The sequence below is a fragment of the Eretmochelys imbricata genome, chromosome 25 (assembly GCF_965152235.1).
Source record: "Eretmochelys imbricata isolate rEreImb1 chromosome 25, rEreImb1.hap1, whole genome shotgun sequence".
Taxonomy (NCBI): Eukaryota; Metazoa; Chordata; order Testudines; family Cheloniidae; genus Eretmochelys; species Eretmochelys imbricata.
In genome coordinates this window covers 12221289-12235653 of record NC_135596.1, presented here as the reverse complement: position 1 = coordinate 12235653, position 14365 = coordinate 12221289, and the positions used below count along the sequence as shown (strand labels likewise).

Sequence of the window (14365 nt, the reverse complement as noted above, 5' to 3'; positions counted from 1 at the left end):
GGAAGTTGAGTGCTCAACTCCCATGGACAGTCAATGGGAGTTGGGCGTGTAACTATTCTTTTGTGCCTTTGAAAAAATCTTCCACAGAAATACTTGTCAGACTCTGACCTTACATATGGATCTCCATTGCTGCTCACATTTGGTGCAGTGACTTTTGGAGGGGGGTGGGGGCGGGGGGGGGGAAGCAGTGTCTCAGGTTTCTCTCCTGGGGGGTACAGCACCCTTTCCTCCCCCCCTCCCCCCACACTTTCTTAAGGAAAGAGGTTGGGGGAGGCAATTGCTTAGTCAAGGTTAACGTAATGCTAAATGTGATTGTGTGCCCGGGCTGGCTGGTGTAACAGCAAGCAGAGTTACTCCCACCAGCAACCTGAGAGTAGCTCATTTGCAAATGCAAAGGAGCCCCAAACCAGCACCTGTCTCCTGCTGGATTTTCCAAAAGATGAGACAATGCATGGAAACCAGAATATAAAGACGACAAGCAGACAACCCACACCCAGGCTCGTCTGTCACCCCTCCCGATAGCGTTTATGTCTGGCCGTCAGGATGAGAAGCCGTCTATTGGAGTTTTACAAGACTAACTAGAACCCTGGCATTTTTTGCAAATGCGCAAGAACACTGAATAAAATGAAAGACAAAAATGTCTGAAACAAAATAATCTTGCCCCCCAACTGCAGGGCCTGTCCCACGGGGCTGGGCTCTGCTGCCCGCTCCAGGCATTGTGACCTGGCACACTGGGGGCAGCGCCATTTGCATTCAGACCAGCCACACCTCCATCACGACGGCGACAGCCAAGCCAGATCTGAGCAAGTGGCGTTGCAACCTGGCACATGAGGTCGCAGCACTGCCCGCTCACATCTGGTCTGGCTGTCCCTTGGATATCATGACGGAGGGGCAGCTGGGCCAAACCTAAATGGTGCGGCGACCCTGGGCACCAGGTCCCAAAGCCTATAGCTGGGAGCCAGGACAGCAGCTGCCTCTGTGGGGCAGAGTGAACGTGCCCCACACTCACAATACCCCCCAGGGATGGACTCGACCCCCTCATCCGCCAAACCCTCCCACCTCTGCAGGGGCAGAACACTACTTCCCCCCCTCCCCACATGGAGCCAAACAACAAAATCCACAGAAAATTAGGAAATACACAAGTGATTTCATGGGGCTCTACCTATAACTAGACTGTACAAACCATCAGAAAAAACAGGGAAGAGGAAAGTTACATTCCACACCCAAGAGTTGCTTAAAAAGAGAAGCATCTGCAGAATTAGGGCAGAAGTGCCTGTTGCTTTGGGTCGGATTCTGTAATGCTCTACACCTTGCATAGAGCTTTACCCCAAAGTACAGTGGGAGTCACATTTATTATTTGTCCCGAGACAGCACCTGGCAGCCCCTGCCCGAAGAACTCCCACTCGAAATGGGCCAGGCAAAGGGGAAGGATATTATCTCCCCTTCACAGCTAGAGAACAGAGACCCAGAAAAAAGAAGAGATTTGCTCCAGGCAACGCTGGCAGAGCTAGGAATTGAACCCAGGTTTCTCAAGCTCCAGTCTAGTGTCTTAACCGCACTGTAGTTGCAAGCTTCACGGGCGCCTTCGCATAGCGATCAGAATCCTCATGCTCTGAGCTGGAAGCAGGGGGGAAGCTTGCAATGGTCAAACACTTCAAAGGGGACTTTATAGGAGGAAATTAGCTACTCTATGGAAATCAGCTCCCATTTTTATACCCCCAACCCCATTCGGACTTATTTCAAAGGCAGCCTTGCTGCGCTCTGTCCAAGGGATGGAGAAGACGCAGCAGGTCCCGCTGGAGCTCAGGCAAGCCTTGTGCTGTGTATGAACACAGCAGCACCAGACGTCTGATGTTATACCATGAACTGTCCTGGGCTTCCAGCGACCACGGCTCGCCCTCCCCACTCATTTGACCGTGACCCCGTGCAACCCACGCGCCAGTTCTCTTGGTTACTATGTCAGGAGGAAACCCTGCCCACCCCACCCATATGCATCCCTCGAGAGTCAACAGCATCCAAGCCAGATCCCTACAAAGCAGGAGGAATAGCCTGCGTAACTCAAATGCTCCCCACTCTGGGTTACCGGGCAGACTGCGCCATGAGATGCTGCCAAATGCCCTCTTAAGCCAATGCTTAAGTGCTATCCAGGACACCAGCCAAGGTGTACTATCCTCTGCCTCCCCCCAACCGCACATAGGAAAACAAGGTGTGGGGGGGGATGGGGCAGGGGGCGGAAATCAGACAGGCACTTAGAGAATCAAGGAACTGCACAAGGGGAAAGATAAGACTTTGCTTTTGTCCTTGGCTAGAGTTACTGGCAGTGAGCTGAAATAAGTCTTGCGTGATAAATGGTCCAGATTATTCCTGGTATTTGGTCTGCGCACAGAAGCATGCAGGGCTCCAGGAGTGTAACAGGGAGGGATGCTCTCGCAGCGACCTCAAGTCAGGAGGCTGGGGCTGCGTCCCCAGCTCTGGCAATGACTCAGTGGAAGTCACGGCTGACCCGGTTTTAGGAAATGCTACAGCTCGGGAGCGGTGCCTATGAAAAGCTGGTTTCAGACCGTGAGCCGCCGATCCTCTTGGGGGAGGGACAGCAACCAATCAGGAGTTTGAGGCTTTGTTCTCTACGGGGCAGGGACCAGCTTTTTGTTCTTTGTCTGTACAGCACCTAGCGCAGTGGGGACCTGGTCCACACCAAGGGCTCCTAGGTGCTGCAGTGATTAATTAGCCTCTGTGATGCTGGTAGGTCTCCCGGCCATGAAGGAATCTTCAAAAAAGGATTTACGTTACATTTTTTAAAAAACTCTGTATCTTAACTCTCAAGGGGGAAAAATAAACAAACTCAAGCTGGCGTGGAGAACTGGAGAGCAGGGGCGAAGGAAGTCATAAAGTACTCGCTGTCAGTAACTCCTCCGGGGACGGCACCCCCAGCAGTGCAGCAGAAACTGTACCGCACATCCTGCTAACAATCACTGTTTACATTCCTTCTGCTCCTTCCCAGCGAGCAGGGCTGCTCCCCATCAGCTGGGGCTGGAGCCCAGTCAAAAGCTGGCGCTGGAGGGAGGCCAAACGGAGCTCCCGGCCAAAGGCTTCGCTGAGAAACCTCTGGCGGAGGTCCAGAGGCCGACACATTTGCTTTCTGACATGCTCAGCTGTGGGGGAAAAGGGCTTTCCCCAAACCAGGCGGGTCTGTAGCACTCTCCTCCGCCCACAGAGCAGGCATGCCAGGGCCAAAAGCTTCAGAACAGGGATGCCGGGGAGCTCTTGGAATTGTACACTGCTTTGAAGGACAGAGCTCGCCATGCCCAGCCCAGACAGGAAAACAGGGCAGCAGCAGAGAGCTTCTGGCTGGGATGGTCAAATGAGCCCAAGGGAATTAAGCACTTAAGTCCCTTGAGGGCTCTTGAAAAAAATCTTAACCTCTGCTCCCTGGATCTGGTTTTGCCACCGCTGGCCAGACCAGTGCCCTTGCATGGCCGGCAGCCCTGTTCTCATGCACAGTGAGGTGGCATCTGCACCAACTCATGCCCCGTATGGTCCACCACTGGAGCTGTACCCAGGGGAGCAGATTTAATTTGGAATGCTCCCTGGCATTTTAAAGTCTTGGTGCTACCTTGGCTTCCTCTAAGCGGGGTTACACAACACAGTGCTAAAGCGGCCAGCAGCCTGTCTACACTTGTGTTCCCACACCTGCCACCACTGGTAGAACTGGACATTGCTACAACAATGGTGGCATTGCCCGCAACTGAGTAGACCCCCAAGGTTCCCGCTTCCCCAAAAGAAAACAAAAAAAACAAACAAACAAAAAGCATCAACACAGCCTGAGGGAAGATTTAAAAAAAAAAAAAAAAGGGGGGGGGCAATTTGTCTTCTATTTGTGAGTCTTTCAGAGTCACGTTTTCCAGACTTTCGTCTGCAACCACAAAGGCTAGAAACATACTTTACTGTAAAACAAAAACAGTCTCACTCTAATCACATGACTCCAGGAGCTGCATCTCGAAGAGAAACGCCAAATATCACAAGACTTGGGTTAAAAAAGCCACAAGCGTTGGCAAGCTCCGTCAACCTAAACAGTCACAGATTTTCTGGCCCAGCATAGTGTTAAATTAAGAACCGCAAACTTTCAACCTGTTAACAAATCAACCTGTTAACCATCAAACAAATACCCCAGGTAACAAGCTGCCATGTTGGTCACTTTCAGTCTAACATTAGCTTCCAAAAGCTGTGAGAGGCACACCAGACTTTGTGATCTTGCTGTCCCAAGAGCAGGGTTTTGGCAGTAACCGTGTGACAAAACAGGAAGATCACAGCTGCTGTATTTAAAAGCTTTTTCCACAGATAAAAAGATTCCGTCCCCCCACTCTCTATTTACAGGAAGTACAAAAGAAGCCACATTAAGAAGATACATATCAGCCAGAGGAAGGTGTAAATAAGAGCTCAAGAAGACAACACAAGAAGAATTAATATATTTAAAAAAAAACAAAACCACATGTACGTTAGAGATATGAAAGGGTCAGCAGAGTTTTGGAAAGTGAGTGTGTAGACCGACTGTAACCATGCTCATAGTAATACTTCAAGGAGGCAGCGCGCACGAGCAGATAGAGCACTAGACAGACTCCGAGAATAGAGAGGGTTTTTAAATCCCAGCACTGTCCCTGACCTGTTGTGTGACCCTTAAGACAAGTCACTTCCCTCTCTCTGTGCCTCAGGAGTTTCCCCTCCCCACTCTGACCATCTTCTCTTCTTAATCTGCAGACTCATTGGGGCCAAAAAATGTCTTGCGTGCATGTACAGTGCCAAGCATGGGGGGACCCAAACCTCAGCGGGGGCCTCTAGGTGCTACTGTGACACAAACATAGTACGAGACCATCTAGGTCAGAGGAAGTGGAAAGAGAGGAAGACTCCATTTAAGCCAGTCTCAAGGAGTTTCTTTTTAGGCTCCAACTATTTAAAATTGATCAGATCCTGGAAAAAAGGGCTAGTTCCACCAAAATGTTAAGCGATGGGAGGATGAAAATGCTATATAATAGACAAAACTGAACAGACACACTGTTTCAATCAGCAGCCCTGTTATTTTTCTGAGTCGGAAAGAGGCATTGTACCGTTACGGAAATAGACACACCAGGGCTCCTGATCCTTCTAGCAAACACTTTCTCTGCAAGTATTGCTCTGACTGACCCAGGCGTGCTCACACGCAGCACCCTGGAGCAATCTCAAATGCTGGGCACCCTTGCCAGCTGTTCCCCTGGAGCGGTTTCTCTTCCCTTGGTTGGCCAGGGACCCCAAAATAAAAGGGCACAGCCAATAAAAAAAAAAGTCACCCCAAAAGCAGCACATAAACCTCCTTTTGCTCCCCCCTTTTTCCCCACTCCATCTGGATTCCATCTGCTGCTACTGTCTGCGTAGCATCCCCTCCCCCCAGCCCTAAACTCAGATGGTACTTAAACACATACATCAAAGGAGCCTCTGTGTGTCTGGGGAGCCCTGCTTTAAGCACATTTCCTTCTATTAGCCAAAGGCTTACGGATTCAATACCCAGCTCTAGCCAATCACCAAGGGGGGGGGGGGGGGAAATGAATGAGAGGAGAGAGAATCTTTGCTTCCCCAGAGCGAGGCTTGGCAAACAAGGAGCAGGGGACCCAGAAGGGAAGGAAAGATGGGGGCGGGGGGGGGCACAGTTAAAGAGTGAAACCCAGGAGAAAGCTAGTTTATGATCACCAATCAGGTACATGTGACTTGGATGGGCCTGCCCTTAGAGTCAGGCCCATGTTTAAATCACATACTTAATCAGGGCTGAAATGACCACCATTCAAATACCCAGTGCCCCTGCCTTCACAGATCTCTGCAGAAGGACGCCAGGAGGTCAGATCTGCCTCAGAAACCAATGGTTCCGGGGATGGGGCACACCACACGGGCTAGCTTTTCGAAAAAGCTAAGGCCAACACAAGGGAATCCCAACGGCGAGCTTGGAGTGCCGTGTAGACGCCTAGGCGGATTCCCTATTGCCTTTGCAAACCAAACGCTGCGGAGTGGTGCTAGTGTGTGAGAACCCGACCCGAATGCTCCCCTTGAGATGCACACCCCACAGCCAGGCAGGCAGACGCATGAAGAGCGGAGTTTAAAAATCAGGTGATTGAAGACGGAAAAAAGCAGAAGCATTATTGACACAAGTAAAAACGTGTGGTTTGAAGACACATGCATCCAAATATTCCATTTAGATGGCACACAGTGCCGTCATTCACACCAGCGCAAAACACCTGCATTAGCACCGGTGTGAATGACTGACCAAGGTATCAGAGTTCCCTGGTTCTCTGACTTGGCCACCTTCCTCTGAAGTGGTACCAAACTGTTCCCGGTGGCTCAGGGCCAAGATCTTAACCTGAGGTTGGCAGCATGTGAACTAAAAGGACAAAACAAGGAACCAGTCAAAAGAGTGCTTCCCCGCAAGGAGCAGCAAAATTTCCAAACTACAAAATCCATCTAAGTCCCTGAAGCACAAATTAACAGAGGTTTGGGCTCTCCAGTCTCTACCCTAGAGACTTCATTCACACACAGCGTCAGACCCGCCTGCCACCCTTCAAAATCCCTTCCAAGCTACTCCAGCCATTCCAAACATGTCCAAGGATGTCTCAGTCTCTTGGCACGAGCAGCTCTCAATACACCAGCATTCCCAGCTTAGCCAGGAATGCAACACACCTCTTGACATCTTAAAGGACATCTTAATTCTGGCAACGAGGAGGAGGCGATTTCCCCCTGCATCAATGGGGAAGAACTCCTTGACCCGGCTCAAGGTCCCCAAGGGATTAAATACTGGAGATGCAGTATTAAAAGTAACCGGCTTATAAACTCAATGCCAGCAAGTCATTTAAAGGGACATATGCCTTTACGGGTACCTACTTGCTTGAACTGCTCCTCGTAAGTCCAGTCTCCGTGGTCTGGAGCCTGCTGCTGTAGCTGCAAGTGCCCCTGATGGCTCAATCCAGACGACAGCCGCTCCTGGCCCCCCGGCAGCCTCTGGGGCTCGCCTCGGTACTGCTGGGGGGCCTGCGGCTTGCGAAGAAGCAGAGATCCCGGACCAGATCTCACCACTTCTGCTGAGCCCAGCCCTTCATCCTCTCCCATTTCTTCATCCTCTTCATAATCTTCCTCCTCCTCTTCTTCCTCTTCCTCCTCCTCCTCCTCCTCCCCCATGTCCTCTTCAAAGTCATCTTCATCCCATTTGCGCTTCCTGGGAGTTATAAATAAAAAAAAAAGGGTGAGGTTGGGGAGAGAAGAGAAGGTTCATGATGTAGCATTTGGAGAGAGCTCACTAAAAATCAACACACAAACAGAGACGCTACCTGTGCCCCACCTCCACGCCAAGAACTGCCCTCCCCGCAGTGGAGAAGGCACCAGATTCAATGCAATCTGGATTATTAGAGGGACACTCGATGAAACCAAAAAAGGAGCAAATCCAGAACCGGTAAAGGAAATGCTTTTTTCACACCTGTGGAACTCCTTCCCACAAGATATGAGAAAGTTTAGGATGGCATATAAATCCTCCTACCCCAAGGCTTCAGCAGGAAACTTGTCCTGGGGCAGGTTATCCCATAACCACCTATTGCAGGGCTCTCCTGGCTGTGGGTAAAGACTGGACTCTTGGTCTGATCCAGACTGGCTCTGTTCTACATAGCTTATTATACCATGCCATTACCACAGCATCTGAGGCCCAGATCCCCAAAGGGATTTAGGCTCCTAATTTCCACTGATTTCAGTGGAAGTTGGGTGCCTAAATCTGAGCATTAAGCAACACGACTACCATAGGTCACATGTTGTTTGAGTGCACAGGAACATGGGCATTACCCATTCCCATGTCAGGGCACCACCTTTCCTTTGCACCATCTGGAGCATTAGCATCTTACATCTGGCCAGCAACATACTGCGGGGTTAAGAGGTCACTGGACAAGGCAGCTCCCCACCCCCTTCCAGTGCTACATGGTCAATGGTGCCTTTGCACAGGCTAGTAGGAGAAGCCAAGGGTTGATCCCTTGGTCTCATATAAACACTTTTCATCAGCAAAGCTCAGAGCACTCCAAAAAGCCACTCAGTACTGTGCTCCATTTTACAGATAGGAAGAGACTTGCCCTAGGAGCATACAGCAGGCCAGTGGCAAGAATAGAACCCAGTCCTCCCGAGTCCCAGTCCAGTGCTCTAACCAGTAGGAACCGTTGCCTCCCAATTTAACAACTACCCAGTGCCCACTTTTGGCTACAGAAGACTTGGGTGTTCTTGGCCGTAAACAAGAAAGCCCATCTGCAGGAGAGTCTTATTTTATCTCCTACTAGCTTACTACCCTGGAGCAACAGTCAGGAAAGCCTGAGACAGGCTATATATTGAGAGGAACATCAGGGCAGGATAAAACCAAGGAGTCTCATTACACAGCCCTTAGCAGTCTAATCTAAATCTCACTGATCCAGCAAGCCAGCTCACTGTTCCAAACTCCACAGCGCAATCATGCACGTTTGCAAGTCCTCCAGAGCTGCCCAGGTTGCCTTTTGAACCATTCATTCTCCCTTGTAAGCTTTTTGGGGCAAGGGCTGTGTCTCACTAGGTGTTTGTGCCCAGATCACAGCTGGGGCCCCTGTGCTGTGTGCACTGCAAACAATTCGTACCAAACTCCAGGCGGTTTGCATTGCAAACAATTAGTAAGAGTTTGCACGCTAGCAGAAATAAATAATCTGTTCCACACACTAGGCAATAGAAGCACCGAACATTTTCACATTTTCCAGTTTCCCTGAATAACTGGGGCAGTTCTGTCCTCTCTCCACCCCAGCCCAGTTCACTTCCTGGCCAAGGCGTGATGGGCAGCCTTAGCACAAAGCACGGTGCAGCTTCAAACCCTTTTCCTTCTCATAATAAAAAAAAAAAAAAGAAGAGTCACAATATTCTACATACACACTCGGAAGACAGTCTCCTTAAGCCAGCTTCTGCTCCCGTTTACAGTGGTGTGAATTCACAGTAACTGCATAGATTCCTCTGCTACATCAGATCATCCCACGTCCCCCGAATGTACCCATCCAGACTGAGTCAAAGTCCACTCTCTCTTCCATCATGGTGACCCATCCTCCCTGGAAGGAGCAGCACACCCTTCAACTGGGAGCTGCGCCCAAGACACCAGGGATTTAGATTTGCTGCCACATCTCTGAGGGACCCGTTTCTACTGGAGAAATTTTCTAACCGGTTTCAAAAGTGGCTCAGATAAGCCAGTCAGAGCTGTAGCACTGACCCAGTCTGAGGTGATCTAAGGCACCCTGGCTCTCCCCCACAAACAGGTCAGACCATCTTAGAAACAAAAACAAGTCTCCACTAGGACTCCGGCCAGCTTAGCTGAACCAGTTTTAGAACCGATTCGAAATTTTTCCCCTTAGCGGCGACAGCCCTGGATCCGAGCCCATCTTAGCACTGGCGAGGAAGCTCTCCTCTCCTGGAATAGGAAAACAAACCAACCAGTTAGGCTGGTTATTGACAACGTCGGGGTGGAGACACCTCGGGAATGCGTGAAACAGACAGGGATGGGGAGGCACAGCCATAGCCCTTCATTGCAGAGGCCAGCGCCAGAGGGGTTCTCCCGTTGCTGTAGTTAATCCACTTCCCTGAGAGGCGGCAGCTAAATCGACAGAAGAATTTTTCCGTCAGCCTAGCGCTGTCTATGCAGGAACTTCTGTCAGCTTGACTACATGGCTCAGGAGTGTGGATTTTTCACAACTCTGAGGGAGGTAGAAGGGGTGACCTAATTTTTTTTAGTGCAGACCCAGCTTTAGGGGCGGACAGGATTAGCACCTCCTGAAGAAGGCCCTAAACTGCGTTTAGTCTTGGTTAGGGAAGTTTCCTTCCTGCTCCTTCAAGGGGCAAAGGGGAGAAGCCCTCTGTGTAACCCAGCTCTCTTCCTTGCCAGCATTTCAGCTCCCACCCTCCCCACCCCACTGTAACCGGGTTTCTCATCACATCTGAGTGCAGACTGGGATGGAGACGAGTGAGCGTGTGCATGCAGGGGGGTGGGTGGGGAACAGGGATCTCAGCTCTCCCGGTGCCAGGTGAGAGTGGGGACTCAGAACAAGAGATGGTGCTGGCCCCTGAGAAGCGAGGGAGCAAGAGCCATCACTGGGCCTGCACGGCTGCCTGAAAAGGAGATCAGAGTGTCATTCTGTGGGAAGGAGAATCCTTAAGCTCCCCCTTCAACCAAAAATGTATATGGGACAGTGGTGAGGACAAAGGGTTTATTAGCTCTAGGTCCTGCTTAATCTCCATTCTCCCAAGCGCGAGTGGGAAGCTTTGCCTGGCACTAACGTAGCCCTGCACTGTCCTGTTCCTCTGTGCAGAGAAGTGTTTCTTTTGGTGGGCAGTGTTGAAATCTCACTTGGGATTCTCAAGGGGAGTGGCTGGCAAGTTGACACCACGGGGCACACTTTACATTAACGGATTCCATGTAGAGATGGTTTATAAAGGAACCACAACAGAGCACATGATACAGGCCTGCAAGCAGATCGCTTGCAAGGGCCATCGGGGGCTGTAAGTGTGAACACCGCCATTCCGCAGACTGGCTGGGACCTCCAGAGCCAAAAGCGTGAGCTGCTATAGCACGTGCTGAAGAGCGAAGATTCCCCTAGCTGGCCGGGTAACAGGCTCATCTGCTGCAGATCGGGCACCGAGAATCTCCAGCACACTCGCCAGTGGTTTACGTGAGCACATCAGTACCAGGTGTTTATAAGTGGCTGTCAGCTATGGTTATAAGCCACCTATTAGGTTGTTTTAATAAACAGTTAATCAATCATTTATACACTGACCTTTAGTAAGGAGTGTCACTGTTCTGGGTCTACACAGGTGAGTTTCCTGAGAGGTTTGCAAGTCTGCTCTGATCAAAATGGTCCAATTGTTACTTTCTATGCCACATGCCCCACTGGAAGGCTGGTGCCAGACCTGGTTGCATCCAAAAAAGTGCCATCTGTTTTACATCAACAGTTATCCCCCATTAAAGAGGGGCTTGCAACAGAGCTGGGCACAGATTGCCAACGAGGCATAAAACTGACATATTCAGCTCTAAAGGCAGGAGCCTCCACCAACTGATCTAGAAGAGTAACAATTAGCTGGCAGCAGTAGTAGGCACTTGTCTTCTTATATGGTCCCGCCACTAGAACAGGACACACCCTGAACTGGTAGTTTACAGGTGCCCTATGGCTGATTTCTCATCATGCACAATGGGTATCTGCTAGGCAAAGAGCAATTAGATACGGTTGCTCCTCACTCCATCAGAGTCAGAGTTTTTGGGCGCACACAGCCCTGACACCTTCCCCAAGGAGGTGTGGACGGGCCCCACCTCTCTGCTTGGAGAGACAGACACACCCTGCCAAATGTTTGCTCCGGGTGAACATGCTGCCAGAATGCAACTGTGTATTTTTCTCTCAGATTAGACAGATATTAAAGAGAAAGGGGGGCCCATGCACTGAGCCGGGCCCCTGGAGAGCCCCCAGCACTGCTACTTGGCTCCTGCCACTTGCAAATAGAGAGGAAAAGACAAAAGGGGGAACAAAATCCAGTGCATCCATTTAATTTGAAAGGTAGCTAGTCGTGCTATGGGTGTGAACTTGCCTTAAGCAAACAGGCTCGCACAGACGAAGGTGTGTCACCAGTTCAGCTTTTAAAAAAAAAAAAAAAAAAAAAAAGGCAGATTTTCACATCAGGTTTCCAGTCCCTTTCTCCCTCCCCAGCCAATAGTATAATTGTCCCAGATGCGTCATCATTACCGTACTTTATGGCACTTGTAACTTCACAGCAACAGCAGAGACCAAACTTCTATCCCTCTCCCCCAAAAAGTCACAGTCCTGTCCCTCCCTCCCCGCCACCACACACACTATACTTGAGCTAAACAAGAATCTTCATAACCTGTTTGTACTATAGGGCATGTGACACACATCTGAAAAGTTCCAATTCCATCCTGTGGAGAGCAGTGGTGGACACACACTTAACCAGTTTATTACAGTACGGCGATTCCCTCTCTACTCCCAACTCCACAAGTTAGGCAGAGAGATAGGCAGAAGACACACCCAACTTCTGTTTAAATGGCCCAAACCAAGTGTGGCGGGGGGAACCCAGCAGAAGTGACATAAAAAAAAAAAAACACCATTATTTTGAAATATTTAATTTTCAATTTTAAATGATCTAACTTATTAGTGACACAGGGAATTTTGTCCATCAGAAATATGGATTCAATTTGACAGCAACCCTTTAACTGAAGGGGGAAAGGGCCCTATTGCTATCCCAGTGAAAAATGCAGACAACTGTTGACAGACAGCTCCCGCGGCTGTCCTATATGGGGTGGCAGTGGACAGGTGGCCTGGCACCGGCCAGAGGCAACAGAACAACCGATTGCCTGGGTAATTTAAGACTAGACAGGGCTGCTTTAAGGACACTGCACCGACTGACAGAGAAGATGAGGACCAAATTACCCTGCAATTCCTACAATTCTAAATGAAAGTTATACCTGAGTACGGCATTTGTGTCCCAGCATGCTCCGGAAGGACCACAATGGGCATGGTATAGAGATGTAAACAGAAAACTCTCCCACCCCCTTCCCCCAGGCTGAGTCCATGGGATTCTCTCCCCCAAAAAGCAGTTCCAGGGCTGCCCCCAAACAAGGCTCTTCCCACCAGCTGCCAAAGGTCAACCCTGCCTCTTGCACAGAATTGAAGTGCTATCGTAGACTCAGCGAAAAGCGATGCCATTGCAACATTCGGACTGTACGCGGGCAGGCCCTGGAAGAGACGGCTCTCAGCCCCCACAATGACTTCCAACACAACACACACCCAAAGGGGCGTTTGGCAACGCTTCGGCCTGTCGCCATAGGGCATCATGCCGCCAAGAATCCGACCAGTGGTGGAGGCTAAACCATCCGACACCCGCTTGAGAAAAGTGGCACCCGTATTTATACTGCAGAAGGGAGACATCAGTGTGAATCCCTCAGCGCACCATGTGATTTTAGTTAACATGAGACTGGTATGCTAAAATTCAGTTACATATAAGTGTGATGGTTTTCAAACATTCAAAATCCGTTTATGGCACTTTTCTTAAATCAGGATAAGTCTCCGTGCAACCTAAGAACGATCCTATGTTAATTTGTATAAAACCAAAGCTACGTTATCTAATTAGGATGTTATACACACACACGTGCGCGCGTCAAGGTAACATACCGTCCAAGCGTTCTAGTATCCCCGTTCAGTGGCTGGGCCAGAAGATAAAAGCCCATTCCTGTTGAACACTAAGGGATGTACTCGCGTAGCTCAAGGAGAAAAGGCCTGTACTTTCAGCAGTGAAGGTCCCAAGTTCAAACCTTGCTCACAACACACGGTGGGGATAGAAGTGCATTAATTTACACGCTGCTGCATTAATTCAAGTCAGCATGCACTGCCTATGCCACGGGAGGTGTTAATTTATGCAAATTTATACATCCATACTCACAGCTCCTCCTCTTCCTCCGAGCCCATCTCCTGCTGGTACCCGCCATCCTCCTCCTCTTCTCCCTGCTCTTCCTCTTCTTCCTCCTCTGAGGCTTGGCTCTCATCTGACATTCCTGGACTGGGTGAGTGGCTGAGTCCAGCAGCTGCTGCCCGCATAGCGGCCAGGGCAGCCATCTGGGCGCGCTGGATGCGGGCGCTCTCAAGCTCCACCCCCTCCTCAGATGGGACGGGGTCCTGGCTGCGGCCACGGGCCGACAGCGAGGCCCCAGCGGGGAGGGCAGCGTTCTGTCCGGAGGGCGGCGGAGGGGGCAGGGCTGGCGGGGGAGGCGTGGAGCGCTGCTGCTCCTGCTGCCGCGCCTCGAGCTCCTGCTGCAGCCGCGCCCGCTGCTGCCGCTGCAGGTTCTCCATCACCGCCTGCAGCTTCATGGCTCTGCCGGCCGAGGGCAGCTCCCTGGGGGGGTTGGCGGGCAATGCACCCGGGGTGCAATGCCCTGGAGCGGAGGATGCAATGTCCTGGAGGGGAGGGGTATCTGCAGGACAACGCCCTGTGGGGTGCAGTGCCCCACGGGAGCTGGCCGGCAAGTTCCTAAGAGGGAATAAAGCCCTGGACTGGTACCCTGGGAGGAGGGAGGTTGCAACGCCCTGGGGGAAATGGGCACCAAGGCGGTACACTAGGGGCTGCTTTGCATCGAGGGGCCGACACCCCGATGACACCAGTACGTTTCCCTGGGGACAGGACCCTCGGAGCAACCAGCTGGTTGCAAGCACCCGGGCTGTTAGTCTCTGCAAACAAGACACCTCAGGGCCAATGCCCCTCTGGCTCAGCAGGCAGCCAGCGCAGTCCTGTACATTGCACGCCCCTTAGCTCGACGGGC

General features: G+C 51.0%; 1 protein-coding gene across 1 annotated transcript in view; it reads right to left on the bottom strand.

Moving 5' to 3' along the window:
- The window catches only part of ARID3A (AT-rich interaction domain 3A), a 76609-nt gene extending 62693 nt beyond the window's left edge, over positions 1-13916 (bottom strand). The window contains exons 1-2 of the mRNA XM_077842063.1: positions 13492-13916; positions 6898-7228 (exon numbers count right to left, since the gene is read on the bottom strand). Of these exons, the coding sequence (XP_077698189.1) occupies positions 6898-7228; positions 13492-13916 (756 nt within the window). The remainder of the gene's footprint in view (positions 1-6897; positions 7229-13491) is intronic.
- Positions 13917-14365: the final 449 nt, after the last annotated feature.